Below are 19,809 nucleotides of genomic sequence, written 5' to 3'. Positions count from 1 at the left end.
TACCCAAAGGGAAAGTGGCCAATACAAATGTGACTCTTCAGGCACTATGGGGCAACAAGGTATGATGAATCAGCTTCTGTGGCTGGCACCAACAGTATCCATTGGGTCCTTGAGCAGATCCTGTTTCTGCAGCCGCTACAGCAGATCCAGCTAACCCAGCAGATCTGAATTCAGATGAACATGTGAATCTCCTGTACTCACATCAGGGGAGGAGTGTGATACTTTATAGAACTTGGACAGCCACATGTTCCAGCAGGCTTCTGCAGCTGTGGCTTTGCTCAGTCAGAACACTGGAAGCCAAGGTCTGTCTCTGGATGCCTTGAAACAAGCCAAGCTACCTCATGCCAAAATCCCTTTCACAACTAGCTCTTTGTCCCTGGGACTGATACCCTTCGTCCTAAAGTGGGACATATGTGCTCCCGAATGTCATGTCTTGCCTCCTGAGTACTTTGCTACCTCACACCCTGGACTCTGTGCTCTTCCAGAGTTCTTTCTATATTCTATACTGTAGTGCTAGACCTTTCCAAAAAAGGGAAAAGGAAGCTGTGGAACACCTCGAGGTGGATGTCAAAGCCAAAGACAAAACCATCGTCTACAAGCACAAGTTTAAGTATCGTAGCAAGCTTTTGGGGACTGATAGCTCCTTGTAGATCCAACTCTGCTCCCACTCTGGAGAGAAACCCTTAATGTTCTCTGTCTGTGGTCATGGCTTCACCACCAAGGGTAATCCAAGATGTGCTTTCATAGATATTTCCAGGTAAAGGCAAACCTTCAGCTGTTTGCCAAGTTCCAGGACGAAATGGGAGCAGGCAATGGCATTCCCATGTACTCTCTGTACCTGTCCCCATAGATGAATTGAGTCTCTCTTTAGGCAGCAAACTTGTCTTTGTAACAGGTATGCCCTCCATAGGTGTACCTCAAAATCTCCCTTGGGGTACTGAGCTCAAGGACCTCATCAGTGACCTGTTGCTTGATGACCTGCCACTCAGATCTTCTTCAGAATGTAAGGGTAGACTCACACAACCTGGGGTGGGACCAAACTATAATTCCCCAGGGATTGGTGGCCTCCAAGGGAGTGTAACCCATGAGCCAGGGTCAGAGACCCAGAAATTGCAGCAACTGGTGGAGAACATTGACAAGTCCACCACCAACCCCAATGAATGTCGCATTTGCCACTGAATCTTGAGCTGCTAGAAATCCCTCAAAATGCATTACCATGCCCACACTCAGGAGAGACTGTTCCAATGTAAGATCTATGGCCAAGCTTTTTCTACCAAAGGCAACTTGAAGATACACCTTGGGGTTCACCAGTCCAACACATCTATAAAGTTGTGCCTCATCAGTCAAAAGAAATTTACCAGTGTGGTCATGTTGTACCAACATATTAACATGCTGGAGAATCTTGGTGATTTTAGTGGTCTTGAGCCAATGATGGCCAGCGAGAATGGCAATGTAAGTGCCACTATCACGATGATGTTGTAGAAAGCATTGATGTAGACAAAGTCAGCTGCCAAGATGCTCCCAGTAGCTCCTTGAAGGTCCTTGCACCTCCCCCTAGAATCCACTTGGAATGACTTACTCTAACTACATGATGGCTTCCCTAGTTGTGGGTTCTGCCCATTTTAGCCTGCAGTGGCAGAGCAACTGAAAAAATGGTCCAGTGGAGAGCCAAAGTCCAGATGCCATGGAAACCATGGCCTTCCAGGCACTCTACCCAGCCAATAGCCAAGCAGAAGCTATCACATCAGAGTCTCCCAATGCTAGGGCAAAGCTGAGAGCTCTGACAATAGCTGCACTGAGATGGAAGGTCGGAGCAGTCTCCCGTTAATATTTATACAAGCACAGCCAACTTATGTCAGAGTTGAAGTTTCTGACATATTTATCAGACCCTTGGCCATGTTCTTGGGCTGACACCTTTTTAGCAGCCCAATCATGCAGACAGGCCAGGCAACACAGCTGCACATGATGTGGGAAGAATTTCTTGTCTGCTAGTGCCTTCAGGTTAATTAATGAGCTCACACTGGAGAGAAACCTTTTGTGTGCAACATATATGGGCAAGCGTTTGCCACCAAAGGCAACTTGAAGGTACACTATATGATGCACAAGGTAAACAATAACTAGACATGCCATGGAAAGAAGCTGGCTATCAAGAACACCATGGATGTTCTTGTTTTTGTTCACCATGGATGTTAGATATGAATGGAAAGAGTCTCAGAAATGTTTCCCAAGGAAATTCTGGCCCCTTTGATGAATGTGGACCCTGTCGTGTGGAACCAGTACATCAGCATGCTCAATGGTGGCCTTGCCATGAAGAACAATGAAATCTCTGTGGTCTAGAGTGCCAGTGTTGACACCCTTCCAGTGTCCCTCTTTTCATTGTGAATGATGTACTGTCTCCAAGATGGATAGTTCCCAATCAGGTATCAGTGCTAATCTGGAAAAACCAGGAGCTACTAGCAGTGTTCCTAAACACCAGTTTCCCTCATTTCTTGGAAGAAAATAAGACTGTGGTCAACAAAGCCAAATGGGAACCTGTGTAGAAGGAGGAATGCAGTCAGTGAAATCTCTAGAATCTGTGCTTTCTTTCTTTTTTTTTTTCATTTTCTTAAGAAACTCGTCTCCTTTTCCTGTTTTCCTTTTTCTTACTGATATGCAAATGATGTTTACAGTCGTGTCTGCAACCTCAGGCAGTCCTACAATCACAATTGTTGCTATGCTGCTTTGCAAAAAATAAAAACAAAAAATGAAAAAAAATTTATACCAACACAAATACAGACTAGAATTTTTTTTTTTTAATTTTGGAAGAAGTGGGCCTTGAAAGTAGCTTTGCCCCTTGTGACAAAGTACACATAGAAACTTTGTACCCCTAGAGTGACTGTTTCCAAAGTCTGTCACCTATTTCAAGGTAGAACAGTTGGAGCTTATTGAACCAAGTGGAAAACATAACTGCTTAGCCTAATTGGGGGAAAGGGTACTGTATACTTAAAAGGTAACTATATTTGGGTAAATGGACAAGATCTGTCATATATTTAGGGACCTGTTTTATATGCCAGCTAACCATGTACCTATCTTTCGTTTTGGTTTGTTTTGAGTGTACCTTAAAAAAACTCCAAAATACTAAGGTTGTAGAATTACAAAGTTTCTTCAACCCTAGAAACTTAAGTAGGATACCCTCATATGGGCTTATTTTAGTCTTTAGGGAGTCAGTGTGTGTGTTGCTGCTTATTTAAGTACAGTTCATTCGAAGCCCCAGGTATGCCAATGCCCTTCCCACACTTCCCAGATGCCTTCGTCTTCCTGAATGCTAGAAGAGGTGGGCACCTGAGTGGGGAATATTAGGTGACATAATTCAGTTTGCCAATGCCTACTCTATTGAAAATCTGGGTTTTTATTCTAGAGATGAAACTCATGGAAAGGCATGTTTTCTGTCACAGGTTCACGTACTAATTTAAAAAAATTTCGTTAGTAAGACTGATGCCATGTAATTATGAAGATTTTTTTCCTAAGTATTTCATGGAGGCTGCAAAGTTAGAACAGGGAAGTCCTGGCTGTGAAAGCTTTAATTTATCTACTTCATTTATTTTTTATTTTTATTTTTGAGACAGGGCCTTGCTCTGTCACCCAGGCTGGAGTGCAGTGGTGCAATCTTGGTTCACTGCAACTTCCGTCTCCCAGGTTCAAGCCATCCTCCTGCGTCAGCCTCTTGAGTAGCTGGGACTACAGGCACATACCACCACACCCAGCTAATTTTTTTTTTTTTTTTGGGTAGAGACAAGGTTTCGCCATGTTGCCCAGGCTGGTCTCGAACTCAAGCAATCCACTTGTGTTGGCCTCCCAAAGTGTGGGGATTACAAGAATGAGCCACTGCACCGGGCCCATACTTCATTTATTTTTTATTTTTGCAGCCATAGTCTCTATTTTCTTACTTTATAACTACTGAAGGATTCCCAGGCCCTGTCTTAAACTTAAGGATTGATGTATTGATGGGAACAGCTGGACATTCAAGATATTTTTATTTCTTTTTAAAAAATTCACTTTTGTACATGTGTTAATATTGAGCAAATGATGAAACAATGCTCTAATGGTTTAACAAGGAAGGAGAGAAAAAGACCATAACTTTAGGGTGGAGAAGTCTTCTCTCTTCCCGTGGAAGGTCTTTATTGAAGGCCAGAACGTTACTCCAAGTTTTGTCTCTTAGTTATTGCACCTGACTTTAGGATCAAAAAAAATTTTTTTAAAGTTTTGCCAAGTTGTGCCTTTCCTTCTGAAATTTTAAGAGAACACAATAATAGTACCCGTTCACACTGTGAAGTGGGTATTGTTGCAGAAAACACCCAAGTGGCTTTCTCACTGTTGAGCTACTAATGGCTTGTGAATACATGATCTATAGGGAAACACCTGTAGTTGTACCTGATGATGCTGTCTGTTGAAAAATAAATTTTGAATTTTTTCCAGTAAAAAAGTATTTTGCCCTTATTCTTAGAATGATAGGAAGTCATTGACATGCTTTAACATAGGGGTGTGTGTGTGTGTGTCTGTGAGAGAGAGAGAGAGAGAAAGAGAGAGAGAGAATATTTACATTTAAGAATTGCTCTGTCACAGGATGGATAGAGAATGGGCAAGAGGGCTAGAGTAGATATGTGGCAAAACCAGTTTGGAAGCTAGTACAATAATCCAGGTGAGAGAATGGACTTAGATGGCGGCAGCTGAAATAGAGAAAAATGGATGGAAGATATTTAAGAGGAAAAATTGGTAGGATTTATGATGGATTTGATGTGGGGGATGATAGGAGAGGAAGGTTGTCAAGGTCTAGGTTTCTGGTATGCACAAATAGATTCTGGTCTCATTAACGAAAAGGATGAAGGAGGTCAGCATTAGTGGGGGAAATACATGAGCTGTGTTTGAGCTTGTGCTGTGGTTTGAATGTTTGTGTCCCTCCACAATTCATGTTGAAACTTAATCCCTAATGTAATTGTATTAAGAGGAGTGGTGAGGCTTAGTATTAGTGCCTATAAAAGGGCTTGAGGGAATGACTTTGTCCTCTTCACCATGTTAGGACATAGCATTTGTCCTCTCTGGAGGACAGCAACAAGACACCATTTTGGAAGCAAAGAGTGCGCCCTTACCAGACACTGAATCTGCCAGTGCCTCAGTGTTGTGCTTACTGACCTCAAAAACTGTAAGAAATAAATTTCTCTTATTTATGAATTATCTAGTTGGTGGTGTTTTGTTATAGTGCAGGATGGACTAAGATAGCTTATCACATCGGCAATTAGATACGTGGGTCTGGAACTCAGAGGATAGGTGTCATGAACAGTTGCTATTCCTTTTGACTGCCCAGCATTTAAATCCAATTCTTATGTTTGGAAAATATTTTACCCTAACAGTCTGGGAGGAAGAAGAGATTTATGTGTCATAGGCTTCTTTAATGAAATATATCTACCCAAGATTTTGAATTGGAATGAGTGACACCAGCAAGTGTGCCCTAGAAAGAATCCTATCTGTTAACAGGTGACAGTTAAAGTAAGATAGAGTTTGTAGGGCAGTTGTGGTAGTGCTCATGATACTGATGTGAGCTGCAGCCCTCAGTGCTTGGTTGTAGTGATGGTGTCTTGACTACCAAATCTGTGATATGAGTTTGGTTATTGCTTCTTGCTGTATAGCACATGAGTCTGGTTCTCTAGCTATTCTGGGGAGTTTTGTGTTACACAGTATCATTTTTTAAATTTTTTACTTTATTATTATTTTTTAGAGGCAGGATCTTATTCTGTTGCCTAAGCTGGAGTGCAGTGGTGCGATCATAGCTCGCCACAGCCTTGAATTCCTGGGCTCAAGTGATCTTCCCGCCCCAGCCTCCCAAGTAGCTAGGACTACAGGTGTGCACTTATTTATTTATTTATTTATTTATAGAGATGGGGTTTCTCTGTGTTTCCCAGGCTGGTCTTGAACTCCTGGGCTCAAGCAATCCTTGTGCCATGACCTCCCAAAGTCCTGGGATTACAGGTGTGAGCCACCATGCCTGGTCGCAGTATTCTTCAAACAAATTTCACCTTTGCTTAAATCAGCCAGAATTAATTTCTGTTGTTTGCAATTACTGACTTGGATTGATACTAGAGGTCCAGGCTAGAGATACACATTGTGAGTCACCTGTATAGTGGTTGCATTAGAAACCATGCACATGGAGTACAGATGAAAAAAGGCCTAGGACTGAATCTGAGATTTACAACATTTAATGGCTGAGTGGAAGGAGAGGAGGCTGAAAGAGAAGATAGAGAAAATTATGAGAGATGGGAGAAAAAATCATGTAGCTACTGTGGTGTTTTAAGAAGGAAAAGTGATAATGCAGAGGTCAGGTCAGGTAATGACTGAAACATGTTCATTGGATTCAGTGTCATGAGGTCATTGTCATCTTAGAACAAATTTTATGGCATAATGGCATTGGAAGGCAGATTGGAGTAAGAAAAGAGGAGGGAGACTGTGAGTTTAGACAACTGTTTAGAAATCAGGTTGGCTGTGAGAGAAATATGATGTTGACTCATAAAACCTTTAATGTCTAGGGAAGATTCTCTCTCTCTCTTTCATTTTCTGGTATAGACTTGACCATGTTTAAAGCTGATGAAAGGGATCCAATTAAATGGAAGAGATTGAATACACATGAGAGAAAAAGCATATTTGATATTTTAACGCTTCTGAGGAGGCAAGAGGAGATGGTACTCAAATACAGGTGGAGGAATTGGCTTTAGGTAAGAGGAGAGAGAGCTCCACTATTGTAACAGAACAGAAGGAGGATAGAATAATGAAGATTTAAGTAGGATCATATGTCTAATAGCTGGAATTTGAAGAAGTTTCATTCCAATGTCTTCTATATTTTCTATATACTATGTGCTGGGCATTATATTAGGGGCTTTATAGAAATTATTTTATTTAATCTTCATAACTATTCCATGATGTTGGAGTTATTACAATTTCCACTTTATATGTGAGGAAACGAAAGCTTGGATTAGAAACTTGCCCAAAATCATTTGACTTAACAAATGACAGATCCAGAAGTTAAATCCATATCTGCCTGACTGCAAAGATTGTTTATAGAGTTGACTGGATGCATATAAAGAATATATCAAAGAAAAAATCAGCAAGACTTTGTGAATAATTATTTATGGGAGATGACTTTGGATTTAGATCAGGTTAAATCAAAATAGATGGAAAGCATATCAAGATAAATCTTTGGATAATTCCCTGATAATAGGATAGGACTGGAAGTAAAGATTTGGGAATCATAAGCACAGGTGTGATAATTGAAGTTACTATGGATGCATGACCGCCAAAAAAGAGAAGGGTAGAGTTAAGGAAAAAAATCTTGGTTAGAGTCCATGGTGATGGTGAGGGGAAAGAAATAGAAGACGAAATCTGAGGGGCAGATAGGAGAGGTGGGAGAACTAGAAGAGAGTAGTGTCTTGGAAGTCAGGATTGCAGAGAGTTTAAATGGAACCAAATAAAGGAAGAGAGTTAGAAAAAAAGGAAGGGAGGAGGATAAGACTGAGAAAAGACCATAAGATTTGGAATTAAAATGTTGTCTTGATTACCTGAGAAAGTAGTTAAATGTGATGGAGATAGTAGTTAAATTGAAAAGGTCAATTAGGAAATGAGTGGAGAGGAATTGTAGGTAGGAGACACAAGCTTCCTATTAGATAAATTAAGCAATAAAAGGAAGAAAAGGAATACCGTGCAATTAGAATGAGCAGCAGGTTTAAGTAATGGATTTCTTCAGATTCTTGATTATGGATCAAGAGGCAAAGGTGTCAATAATAGATAAGGAAAATTTTATCTTATGGGAGTACTTTCCCAGAAAATGATTTCTTAAGATAAATGTTTATCTGAGTCAAAGTTCTATAATTTTTCAAATGGAGCACTATAATTCACTGGAGTGAGAGGGAATAGGGAGAGAGGGAAATAAAATTTATTTTAAACTCTCCAGTAGATGGAGCATCTTCATTGCTTTTCCAGAAGAAAATTTTTCAATGGAATAAGATAGATGGTAGTGGTGTTGGTAGAACTTAGGTATATTTTTATGAGGGTAATTAGGATATGTATAGATGTGAATTTAAATGCAAATAAATTGGTTTTCAAATCTCAGTAAGGTGGTGTTTCTAGATTTCTACAAATTTTCATAAGAAAATCTAGTGTTAAATTGAAGTAGACTAACTTTTTACCTACTAAATTTTCTTGACAGTCATAGCAATGTAGTGCCAGTAAGACAAAACAGATTTACACTTTCTATTTGCTTTCTTATGTTTTCCTAAAAAGAAGTAGTTAATAAATATAAACAAATGTAATAAGAGTAAATTTGAGTTAATATCTAAATAAGGAACTCAACTAAGCAAGAAAACAAACAATCTGATTAAAAATGGGCAAAGGACCTGAATAGACATTGCTCAAAAGAAGATGTGCAAATCGCCAACAGATATATAAAGAAATGCTGAACGTCAATAATCATAGCGAAATGCAAATCAAAACCACAATAGGATACCTCACACCTATTAGAATGACTATGATAAAAAAGGCAACAAGTGTTGACAAGGATATGGAAAAAAGGAAAAGTTGTACACTCTTGGCGGGAATGCAAATGGGTACCGCCATTAGGGAAACAGTGAAGAGACTTCTCAAAATTTAAAAATAGACCTATCATAAGACCCAACAATCCCATTTTTGAATATATATCCAAAGAATATAAAATCACTTTGTGGAACAGATGTCTGTGCTCTCATGTTCACTGCAACATTATTCACAATAGCCAAGATATATACTCAACCTATCCATTCATTTGTCAATGAATGGATAAACACACATACACACACACGGAATTTTATTCAGCCTTAACAGAGAAGGAAATCCTGTCATTTGTGACCACATGGATGATGGATGAACCTGTGGGACATTATGCTAAGTGAAGTAAGTCAGGCACAGAAAGACAAATACTATATGACTTCACTTGTAGGTGGAATCTGAAAAAGCTGAGCCCATAGAAGCAGAGAGTAGAATGGTGGTTGCCAGTGGCTGGGGGAGGGAGGAGGTGGGAATGAGGAAATATGTTGGTCAAAGGGTACAAAGTTTCAGTTAGGCAGATTGAGTAAGTTCTGGAGATCTAATGTACAGCATGGTGACTATAGTTAATAATACTGTATTGTGTCCTTGAAATTTGCTAAGAGAGTAGATCTTAAAGGTTCTCACCACACACACCCAAAAATGATTATATGAGGTGATGGATATGTTATACAAATTAACTTGATCGTGGTAATCATTTCACAATGTATGCATAGGTCCAAATATCATGTACGTGGTAAATACAATTTTTATTTGTCAATTGTGCCTCAATAAAGCTGGAAAAACTAAAAGATTTTTCACACACACACAAAAGAATAAATCTGCTAAATTATTACATTATCAAAACGTATGTTAGTTTTGTTGAATATTAATACCAACTAGTGAGCAATATGACAGCACACTATAATAAAATTGGTTATGCATATCTGATCTGAGGCACTTAAGCAAGAAAAACTTCTGAAACCTTCTTTTTCACTTAAATATTCCGTGAAACAGCTTAGGTTTTGGTGACTTGAGACAATTATTGAGATCATTTAGGGTTAAAAACATTTCTACCAGAAATATACAAAGGATTGAGGCACTTTGGAGGACTGAATTGCTTAATGATTTTGTTTACACTCTTTATTTCACTTTGGATAGGCAGACGAAGCCTAAGAGCATAAATTACCTAAAGACAGCATTTTGGGCAGAAAATGTACTTTATTTGAAACTGAGCAAATGAGTCAGTCTCAAAATGTCCATTCAACTAGTATGTATTTGAATTGTGCTTGCTTTTTAAGATGTTTTGAAAAATGCTGAATTCAGAATTGAATTTTGATTATTGAATTGAGTATTTTTTACTCTTGTTAAAGTTAGTATCAATTTTATTGCTGTACTCCAAAATATTTTTTAAAACTTGTTACAAGAGGAATAAATAGGCTTTAAAAAACACTTGTCTTCAAGAAAACAGGAGAGTCCCTGACAGGTCTCTACTTCTTTGAGGGTCCTCTAACTCCAGCACCCACTTCGGTGGTTTTACTGGGCTTGTTCCGCGCTTCCACCCGCGAAGAAGGAGCGGTTGCAGCCGCGCAGGTCTCGTCCAGAGCGCCATCTCGCTGCTCTTCAGCGCGATCTGCGGCTCCCGCGACGTGCTCCGCGGGGTCTCTCAGGGCTGGCACCAGGGGCGTGGGGGCGGGGCTGAGCGAGTCCAGGCCAGGGCTCCGGGGACCGTTTGCAGTCAGGATCCGCTGTGGCGTCCTGAGTGGAGTTTGGGACCCCAGGGAGGGAGGGTGTGGGCGTTCGGGTCCAGAGGGGCTGTTTAGGTGCGTGGGGAAGGGAGCTGCGTGTGGCGGTTTTTCTCTGGGCCGGCGGCTGTGAGGGGGAGCGTGTGCGTGGGTGGGAGGGGGCTGGCTGGCCCTGCCCCTCAGAACGACCGGAGTCGCCTTATTCCGCGGGTTGGTGCGGCCCGAGGCTGAGGGCGCGGCGGGGGATGGGGGCGGATGCGGTGTCGCAGCCTCGGATGAGGGGAAGCCAGGACAGGAGGCTGTGAGGGTGGGAGTCGGCCGGCGAACTCCCACTGCGGGAAGCGCACGGGCTGTGGTTCCTGGGCTGTGAGGGGCACGGTAGACACGAACCCCGCCTCAGACGTATGCTGTAATGCCAATTGGCTGAAAACCTCCACTTTTTTGATTCTCCGTGGTAAATTCGTAAATGCGAAATCGCACTGTTTCTCTAGGTTTACCCGGCTGTTGGGGAAGGGCTTTCGTTAGAATTTTGCCACACGTGGTTGTACACACGCCACCAAGGGACATATTCAGAGCCTTTAAAGGGCATATCCTGTGGAGAAATCGGGGTGTCCGTGAACCCTGGAAGATCCGGACGCTTGTTGCAATCCCACGCATAAGCAGTTATGCGGGTGCCTCCCACCCCATCCCCAAAACTTCAAGTCGTGCCCCGACTCAACAACGATTTCTGAAGCGCTCGTTGGCCTTGGCCCGGGAAGGGGCTGGGAATGTCGCCATGGGCTCAGCGGGGCCTCTCTCCTTCCAGTTCTGGCTCTGCCCACATGTTCCTGTGAAGAATGCTATATTGAAAAGGTCGTTACCAAATATATCCTGTTTTGCATATGACTTCAGAAAATCTTATAATTTTTTTTTTTTTCATTTAACATAGTATCCAAGATGAATGACAGCCTGTTTGTCAGTTTGGACAGACTTTTGCTAGAATTTGGTAGGTATAAAGTGAAAAAATAGGTAGCTTTTTGTATGATCATTTGATATTTTAACAATGAATTGAAGTCACAAGAGAATTATTTATTTTAGTCTTCCAGTACGAGCAAGACATAAGTACTAAAGAAGAGATGATTCAAAGAATTAATAGTAAGTAGCTTTGCATGATCAAGATATTTTAAGTCTTTTAATTCCTTATGGCATGTAACATACAATTGCTCTGTTTAGGGCAACTTATTGTTGGCGTTGTAACTTTTGTGTCGGTTCTGTCTAGCGACAAATAAACTATTTACCCTAGACAAAATGGATGTGACTTAACTGTAGTTGTTTGATAATAAACTTCTATATCCAGCATTTAATTATTTTGTGAAGAATTTTGTCTTAAGTAGAAATGACCCCTTAGGTGCAGTGGAAAAGATGTTATTTTTCTCTAATAACAAGTTATTTCAAATAGTTGAGTGAAATTTTTTTTTATCTTTATAGAAACCACCAGAAATCAGGGATCAAAATTGATAGATGCCACATTTTCAGGAATAATAATTCTGAAAAATAATGTTATCAGAGAAATAGCAAGGCAAATCACACAAATACTGTATAGTATTTTAAGATCCGACAAAACAACTATAAAAAATAGAGTTCGAAATTTCTTAATCGTTCTGAAAAGGTAGAGTTTGGTTATATTTTCTGCAATCAAAAAAGAATACAGAATATTAAGAATTTATTTTAATCTTTTCAAGAAATTATGTCCATTTTATCTTGTATTTAATCACTAGTAACAAATAAGTGAGTTGAAAGTGCGTTTAATAATTGACATAGAATTGATGAATAGAAATTTCACATTTGTCAAAAACAGAAGGCTTGTATTAGTGTCATTAATGAATAAATGTTTGCACGAATTCATAGCATCTTAAGATACGATTGACCTTAGATATCACTGAATCTAGCCCTTTTATGTTAAAGATGAGGTACAAGGGACATTTATTTCTCATCATTCCCAAGCTGAAATCCTTAGCTTCTGGCTCTAGGATCAGGCCTGGCCCTGGTTCTCTGCATTTTAGTATACGGTCCCACCCATCTCAAGCCTCATTTCCTCTCCATTCTCTGGCTCTCTTCCTTTTAGGTAAGCTGCCATACCCATTTTTTCCCCCTATTTGTTTATTTTGAACTTATTATTTGTACATTAAGAAAATAAACATTTTCTCTTTCTAGAATGCTGTGAAGATATTAAGGAAAACAAAGTAACTATTTGTAGGTTACACGAAACTATAAATACAACAGATGAGGAAATTGATCATTACTGTAAACTTAGTGAGGAGATTAAAGACAACTGTAGAAAGTGAGTATTTGAAAGAATCAGTTTTCATTACATTCTTTTATTCAGGGTTTTTGAGCTTATAGTTGAAGATACTTCCTTCAAAGTAGTATTCTGTATTAGCTAATGAATCAAGTCTTAATGTGCCTTGTTATGCCACTATGTAAAGGGATTATAGGAGGATCAGAAGAGAAATAGAACTAAACAGCTATAAGAGCTCACTAATTCAGATCCACTTAATCTAACTATAAACTTTTGAATAAGCTCAGTATATAAAATTCCTATTAGATAAATTTGAAACGATTTCCATTTTTGAATTTTCAAGATCTTATTTTTGTGTGAGGGAATACAGCCTGAAGTTTTTCAAAATAAAAATATTTAATATGTTAAGAATTCTTTCAACATGGCTTCAGGTTCTGGATTCTACTAGTTAACTCTAGACATTTTGAAACAAATACATAAAAACAACAAAGACTTATTACGGATATAAATTTTCTGTACTTAGTTTTATATGGACATTGTAATAAGTACTGTACTTTAGGATCATATTTGTTTTGAAATATTTTGTTATTCAAAATTTTAATAAGCCTTTTTGGTTTTTCCCCATTACTTTTTTCCCACTGGTTTTAAGAAATTATAAAAGTAACATATACCGAATACAAAGATTCAAGCAATATACACATATATGGTGTAAATAGTTTTTCCCTGCTTGCAGTTCCCGTCCCCTACCCTGTCATCCTCTGCATAGGTAATCACTCACATCCTTTTAGACCTTGAATAGTCAACATCATTATTATACACACCACACACACACACACACGCACACACACACTGACACCTGTCTATATAGCTATCTTTCCTTTTTACAAAAATGGAATCACTTCATTCTGCAACTTGCTTTTTAACATTTAACAATATGTAATGTAAATGGTACTATGCATGTAATTTTATATATATTTCATTCTTTTTAACAGCTCTGTGGTATTTATGGTATTGATGTAGCCTGTTATTTAGCCATTCCCCTATTAATGGAAATTTAGGTTATTTCCAGTCATGTACAGATATACTTCCACATATAGAGATCTATTGCTATAGAATGGGCTCCTAGAAGTGAAATTGCTAAAGAGTATGCACATTTAAACATTGGGTCAATAATACCAAACTGCTCTCCAAAAAGTTTGTGCCAATTTGTGCTCCCACCAACAATGTATGGGAACAAAATTTTATGCAGTGACACATTGATTGACTTATTATAAAGACTATTACTTTTAAAAATAGAAAATGAATTATTAAAAAACAGTGTTGGAGAGTTCCTATTTCCTCATACTCTTGCCAACACTGGAATTGTCAGTGTTTAAATATTTTGGTAATCGGATCAGCCAAAACTTATATGTTGTTGACCATTTTCTTTTATTTTGATTTGGGTTTTATTGTAGTAGATTTTACCAGTGGTTTTCCTCAATTAGCTGCATTGGGTTGTGGAAAAGTACTAATAGTTTCCCCTTAGAACCTACCGTGTCCTAGATACACTGTACTTTGTAAAAGCTTAATTTCTGCTGGGTCTGAGGAGAGTCAGTAGGATCTGTTGATTTTAATATGTCTAAATTCATGAATACCTCTAGTTTATGGTTTCAGCATACTGGTTATGAGATTTAAATGTGAAATAAGAATCTATGAAAGTACTAGAAAAATGTAAGTGCTATATAATCTTTGAGAGAGGAAGGTCTTTCTAAATATGTCACCAAAATCAGAAACCACATAGGAAATGATGGATAAATATGACTGCACACAAATTAAAAAGAAAAATACCCTATAATGATGTAAAAGACAAAAGGATAAGCTAGGAAAACTGTCAAATAAGGATTGTTTAAAAACATAAAGTACTTGTAGAAATTAATAAGAAAAAGTAAAAGTCCTATTAGAAAAATGAGCAAAGATGGTAAACGGGTATATACCAAAATGAAAAAAATACACAAGTCTAATACATGTGCAGAAATGCTCAATCTTACTAATAATCAGAAATATCTAAATTAAAGCAATAATTAAATGCTATTATTTTTGCCTCTGAGTTTTGCTGAGATTTAAAAAAATAACACCTAGCGCTGGCAAGAAATAAGAATATCAACTCTCATACACTGTAGGAGTGTACAGTAGTATAAATCTTTTAGATGACATGCCAGTATATATTTTAAAAGCTTTAAAAATAAGCATGATTTTTTAAAAAAAAATAGAGATGAAGTCTCACTATGTTGCTTAGGCTGGTCTCGAACTCCTGGACTCAAGTGATCCTCCCACTTCGGCCTCCCGAAGTGCTGGGATTATACATGTGAGCCACCGCGCCTGGCCCAAGCATAATTTTTGATTAAGTGATTCCATTTCTGAAAATTTTTCATAAGGAAATAGAAATCCTCTCAAAGATGTAATGTACAACCAAATGTTTATGTCAGCCTTTTTTTTCCATACACAGAACGTTTTTCCAATTTATTTTTAATTGAAAAATAATTATGTATGTTTAGGAGGTACAATGTGATATTTTGATCTATGTATACATTGTTGAAAGAAGCTAATTAAGATAGTCATCACCTTACCAACTTATTTTGTTGTGATGAGAATATTAAAAAGCTCATTTTTCTAGCATTTTTGAAATATATATTATTTAACTGTAGTCACTATATAGTTCAGTAGATCACTAATTTTTTTTCCTCCACTCCAACTTAAACTTTGTGTTCTTTGATCAACATCTTCCCTTTCCCCATTTTTTCTTTACCTCAACCCCACCTCTGGTAACCACCTTTCTACTCTCTGTTTACATTAGATTGACTTTTTTAGATTCTACGTATAAGTGAGATCATACAGTACTTGCTTTTCCCTGCCTGGCTTATTTCACTTAGCATAACATCCGTTAGTTCCATTTATGTTGTCTTGAATGACAGAATTTCCTACTTTTTTTCAGGCTGTATAGTATTTCATAGTGTATCTATGCCACACTTTCATTATCCATCATCTCTTGTGGGACACTTAGGTTGCTTCCATACCTTGATATTATGAATAATGCTAAAATGAACATGGGAGGGCAGATATCTGTTTGATGTACTGATTTCATTTCCTTTGGACGAATACTTAAAAGTGGGATGGATGGATCATATGGTAATTCTATTTTTAGTTTTTTGAGGACCTGCCATACTATTTTCTGAAGTAGCTGTACTAATTTACACTTCCACCAACAGTGTCCAAGAGTTTCCTTTTCTCCACATCCTCCCCCAAACTTGTTGTTATTCACCTTTTTTATTTTTTGAGATGCAGTTTCACTCTTGTCACCCAGACTGGAGTGCAATGGCATGATCTCGGCTCATTGTGACCTCCACCCTCCACCTCCCGGGTTCAAGAGATTCTCCTGTCTCAGCCTTCTGAGTAGCGAGGATTACAGGCATGCACCACCATGCCCAGCTAATTTTTGTATTTTTAATAGAGACAGGGTTTCACCATGTTGGCCAGGCTGGTCTTGAACTCCTGACCTCAGGTGATCTGCCTGCCTCACCCTTCCAAAGTAATGGGATTACAGGTGTGGGCCACCGCACCCAGCCTTATTCATCTTTTTGATAACAGCCATTCTAACAGGAGTGAGGTAATATCTTATTTTGATTTTAATTTGAATTCCTCTGATGATTAGAGGCATTGAGCATTTTTTCATGTATCTGTTGGCCATTTGTATCTCTTCTTTGAGAAATGTCTATTCAGATCCTTTGCCCATTGAAAATATCAGGTTATTTATTTTTTCTATTAAGTCGAGTTCTATTTCAGCCTTTTTATAATGATAGGAAATATTGGGAGCAACTCTAATGTTCAGCATTAGGGAACTGGTTAAATGAGTTTTGGTATATCCATATGAATGAACATTAGACAGCCAGTGAAATTGTGATATAGGTGTATATTTATTGACATGGGAAGATGTTAACAGTAAAGGAAGGTTTTTAAAAAGCAAGGCCTGCAACTTGCTTTTTGAAGTTACAAATTGGTCAAAGCAGATTAAAAAACAATATTCATAATATTAAGCTAATTTAGTAATTGTATATTTATATATAATTACAAAAAGTCTAGAAGGATGTACATCAAAAGGCTTATAGTGAATACTTTCTCAATGAACATGTATGTTTTATGGAATTTTAAAATAATTCCAATTTTTATTTTAGATTCAGGGGCACATGTGCAAGTTTATGAGATAGGTATATTGTGTGATGCGGAGGTTTGGGGTATGACTGATCCCATCACCCAGGTAGCGAGCATAGTACTCAATAGTTTTTCACCTCTTCCCCCTCTACTAGTTTCCAGTATCTACTGTTGCTATCTTTATGACCATGAGTATTTATGACATTTAAAAATATTGAGAATATATGTATGTATAATTTTTGATCTTCTAATTTCATTTTGGAGAATATTTTCTAAGGAAATGATCAGAAATTCAGACAAATATTTAAGTACAAGTTCTGTTACTAAGTGATAAAGGAGGATGAGCTCTCAATGATGTTAAATGTATAATTATAGTAACATCTGGAAACAATTTATTAAAACAATAATAGTCATTATTCAATATTGAGAATATGATTAATAGTTATTTTCTTACATATACTTTTCTGTGCTTCCAAATTGGGCATGTATACTTTTTGAATCTGAAAAAAATGTTAGAAAAAAGGGAAATATTTGCAAAATACTTAGACTGGAAGCCGCCATGGTATATATTAATTTTATATTTTTTTGTATTGTTAATATTCTTTCAAGTTACATAATAAAAAATGTATAAGATGAATATTTGTTATATTCGTATTGTCTGATTTTGTAATTCATTTGCTCTGGTTTCTCTTTTTTTGTAATTCAGGATGATGTGACACCTGTTTTCTAAGTGTTAAAGAAGCAAAAAAACCTCTCTTTAGCCCTTATTCTAGTTCTTTGGATGCTTACTCCAAAAGAATTTTTTTGACCAAAATCTTAGAAATGTGATGAGAAAGAAAGGCTGATATTGGAGTGTTACAAAGTGTATAATAGAAATGCAATAGCAATACACAATCCAGCCATGTCACATTTGTTCCTTCCCTAGTAATGGTTCAAAAACAAGTTTAATATAAAAATTCATGAATATTGATATTCGAGCATAATAGTCCATGAATGGAGGTAGTGGGAGTCATATGAGATGGAAATACTTTTCTTGATGTAAGCTTGTTTTCTCCAGGAAGAGAAAGATTCATTTCTCTTTAAATGATTATGTTCATTTTTTTATTATCTCTATCAATTTGTTTGTCATTCTGAGTTGCTAATTACGAATATATTTTTTTCTATAGCTGGAAGCCAACGTGTGATGTTTTTCGTAAACATGAAGATTATATGCAGGACCAATTTACTGTTTTTCAAGAAACTATTGAAAAAGACAAGTATAGTACATATATGAAGTTTATCAATTCTATAAGTTTGTATTATTAGGACATGGTGTGTAAGAATGTCAATTGAAAAATGTAGGCATTTTGTACTCAAGGAGTTTTTTTTTTTTTTTTTTTGAGACGGAGTCTTCGCTCTGTCCCCCAGGCTGGAGTGCAGTGGCGCGATCTCAGTTCACTGCAAGCTCTGCCTCCCGGGTTCACGCCATTCTTTTGCCTCAGCCTCCCAAGTAGCTGGGATTACAGGCGCCCGCCACCACGCCCGGCTAATTTTTTGTATTTTTAGTAGAGACGGGGTTTCACGATGTTAGCCAGGATGGTCTCAATCTCCTGACCTCGTGATCCGCCCGTCTTGGCCTCCCAAAGTGCTGGGATTACAGGCGTGAGCCACCACGCCCGGCCAGGAGTTTTTGTTTTTAAGTAAATGTGTTTTGGACTCCTTGGGTGCAGTGGAAGGTCTACGTACTTGTTGTAAAGCTCTCTCTAACCCTAGATATATTTAGATATGGCCTTAGATATAAACTGTTTCTCAGTAGCAATTATTATAGCAGAGTCCATCAATTAATGGTCTTTATGAGTGAACCGTTTAGGCAAACATCTGGGGGAATAGTTACCTGTAGAATTAGCTTATAACAAATTTGGGATATTGACTTTTGAATGGTATTTTATATCAAACTTCTGTTTCTTAGACAGCTGATTTAATGGAGTGGTTATATTCTAATAAACACCAATAATTGTATGAATTTATTTTATTATATGTATCATCACATTGTCTTGGGGATTAAATGTAATTAGTGAATGTAATGAAACTAGGCAAGAGACTTTGAACACATTATATAGCATAAAAATTTCACCTAATATAAGACATTGAAATGTTTTTAATATAATTGGATGAGAGCAGTATCTATTTTTATATTGTAACTAAAACATATGTGCAAAGTCTAGAATGCAATACTCTATATATTCAATGACAAGTCTTAAGAAAAGGTAGGGTCTAAAGTTATAGATATGGACTTCATTTTGAAATCATGGAAATACATGAGATTGCCCATGGAAATGTATGGAGCAAAAAGAGGAGAACGATGGAGTACACCATCATCTAGAGGGTAGGCAGAGGGTGGGATCAGTGAAGGAGACTTGTCTTGTCATTTATACATCCTACTTCATTTAAAAAAGGATTTTAGATGATTTGACTGAATAACCATCTTGAAAGGATAGTGTTTAAAGAAACTAGATTAAAAATCAAGGCTGCAGGGAAGTAAGGAAAATATAGGAAGTTGAAGCCTTTGATGAAGTTAGAAATTCATACTATATATCCCGCACATTTGTTAGATATAGGCACGAATTAAGCTTTCAAATTCCTAGTAGTCAAGGCATTGTGGAAATATAATCAGTGAGGGATTCATAATATTCATTTAAAAAAACAGGTCAATTGCTTAGGATAAGTAGAGGCTTTTCCTGAGGTTTGAGAGAAATTTCTCCTCTGGGTCCTCTAAAGGGGAAATTGTGCAGTGTGCTTCAGTGACCTCCCCTAGCCCCAAACACAATATATATAACTGCTTCTTATAACATCAATGTAAGTAATGACTATAAAACATTAATTCTTAAAAATGATTCTGTGAGAGGCTAAAGCAAACCAGTTAAAATATGTACCTCTCTGACAGTGTTTGTTATAGAGGACTTCTGTGAGCTAACTGAAGGTATTAAAGTGAAAACAGTTGTTTGTTTCTTTCTTAAACCAGTCAGATAGCTTAATTGAATT

At 37.6% G+C, this 19,809-nt stretch overlaps 1 protein-coding gene across 4 annotated transcripts in view; it reads left to right on the top strand.

The window, feature by feature from the left end:
- Window positions 1–19,809, top strand: part of C15H14orf39 (chromosome 15 C14orf39 homolog) — a 79,705-nt gene that overhangs the window by 19,242 nt on the left and 40,654 nt on the right. For 2 of the 4 annotated variants that reach the window (XM_054530706.1, XM_002824819.3), the window contains exons 1-5: window positions 9,956–10,403; window positions 11,254–11,310; window positions 11,403–11,459; window positions 12,519–12,645; window positions 17,955–18,044. In XM_054530706.1, coding sequence (XP_054386681.1) covers window positions 11,262–11,310; window positions 11,403–11,459; window positions 12,519–12,645; window positions 17,955–18,044 — 323 coding nt within the window. In that variant the 5' untranslated portion in view covers window positions 9,956–10,403; window positions 11,254–11,261. The other 2 variants (XM_054530705.1, XM_054530707.2) reach the window with 2 other exon arrangements.

This window comes from Pongo abelii, chromosome 15 (assembly GCF_028885655.2).
Source record: "Pongo abelii isolate AG06213 chromosome 15, NHGRI_mPonAbe1-v2.0_pri, whole genome shotgun sequence".
Lineage (NCBI taxonomy): Eukaryota > Metazoa > Chordata > Mammalia > Primates > Hominidae > Pongo > Pongo abelii.
The sequence above is the reverse complement of the archived record's forward strand: the minus strand, read 5'-3'. Positions and strand labels throughout refer to the sequence as shown.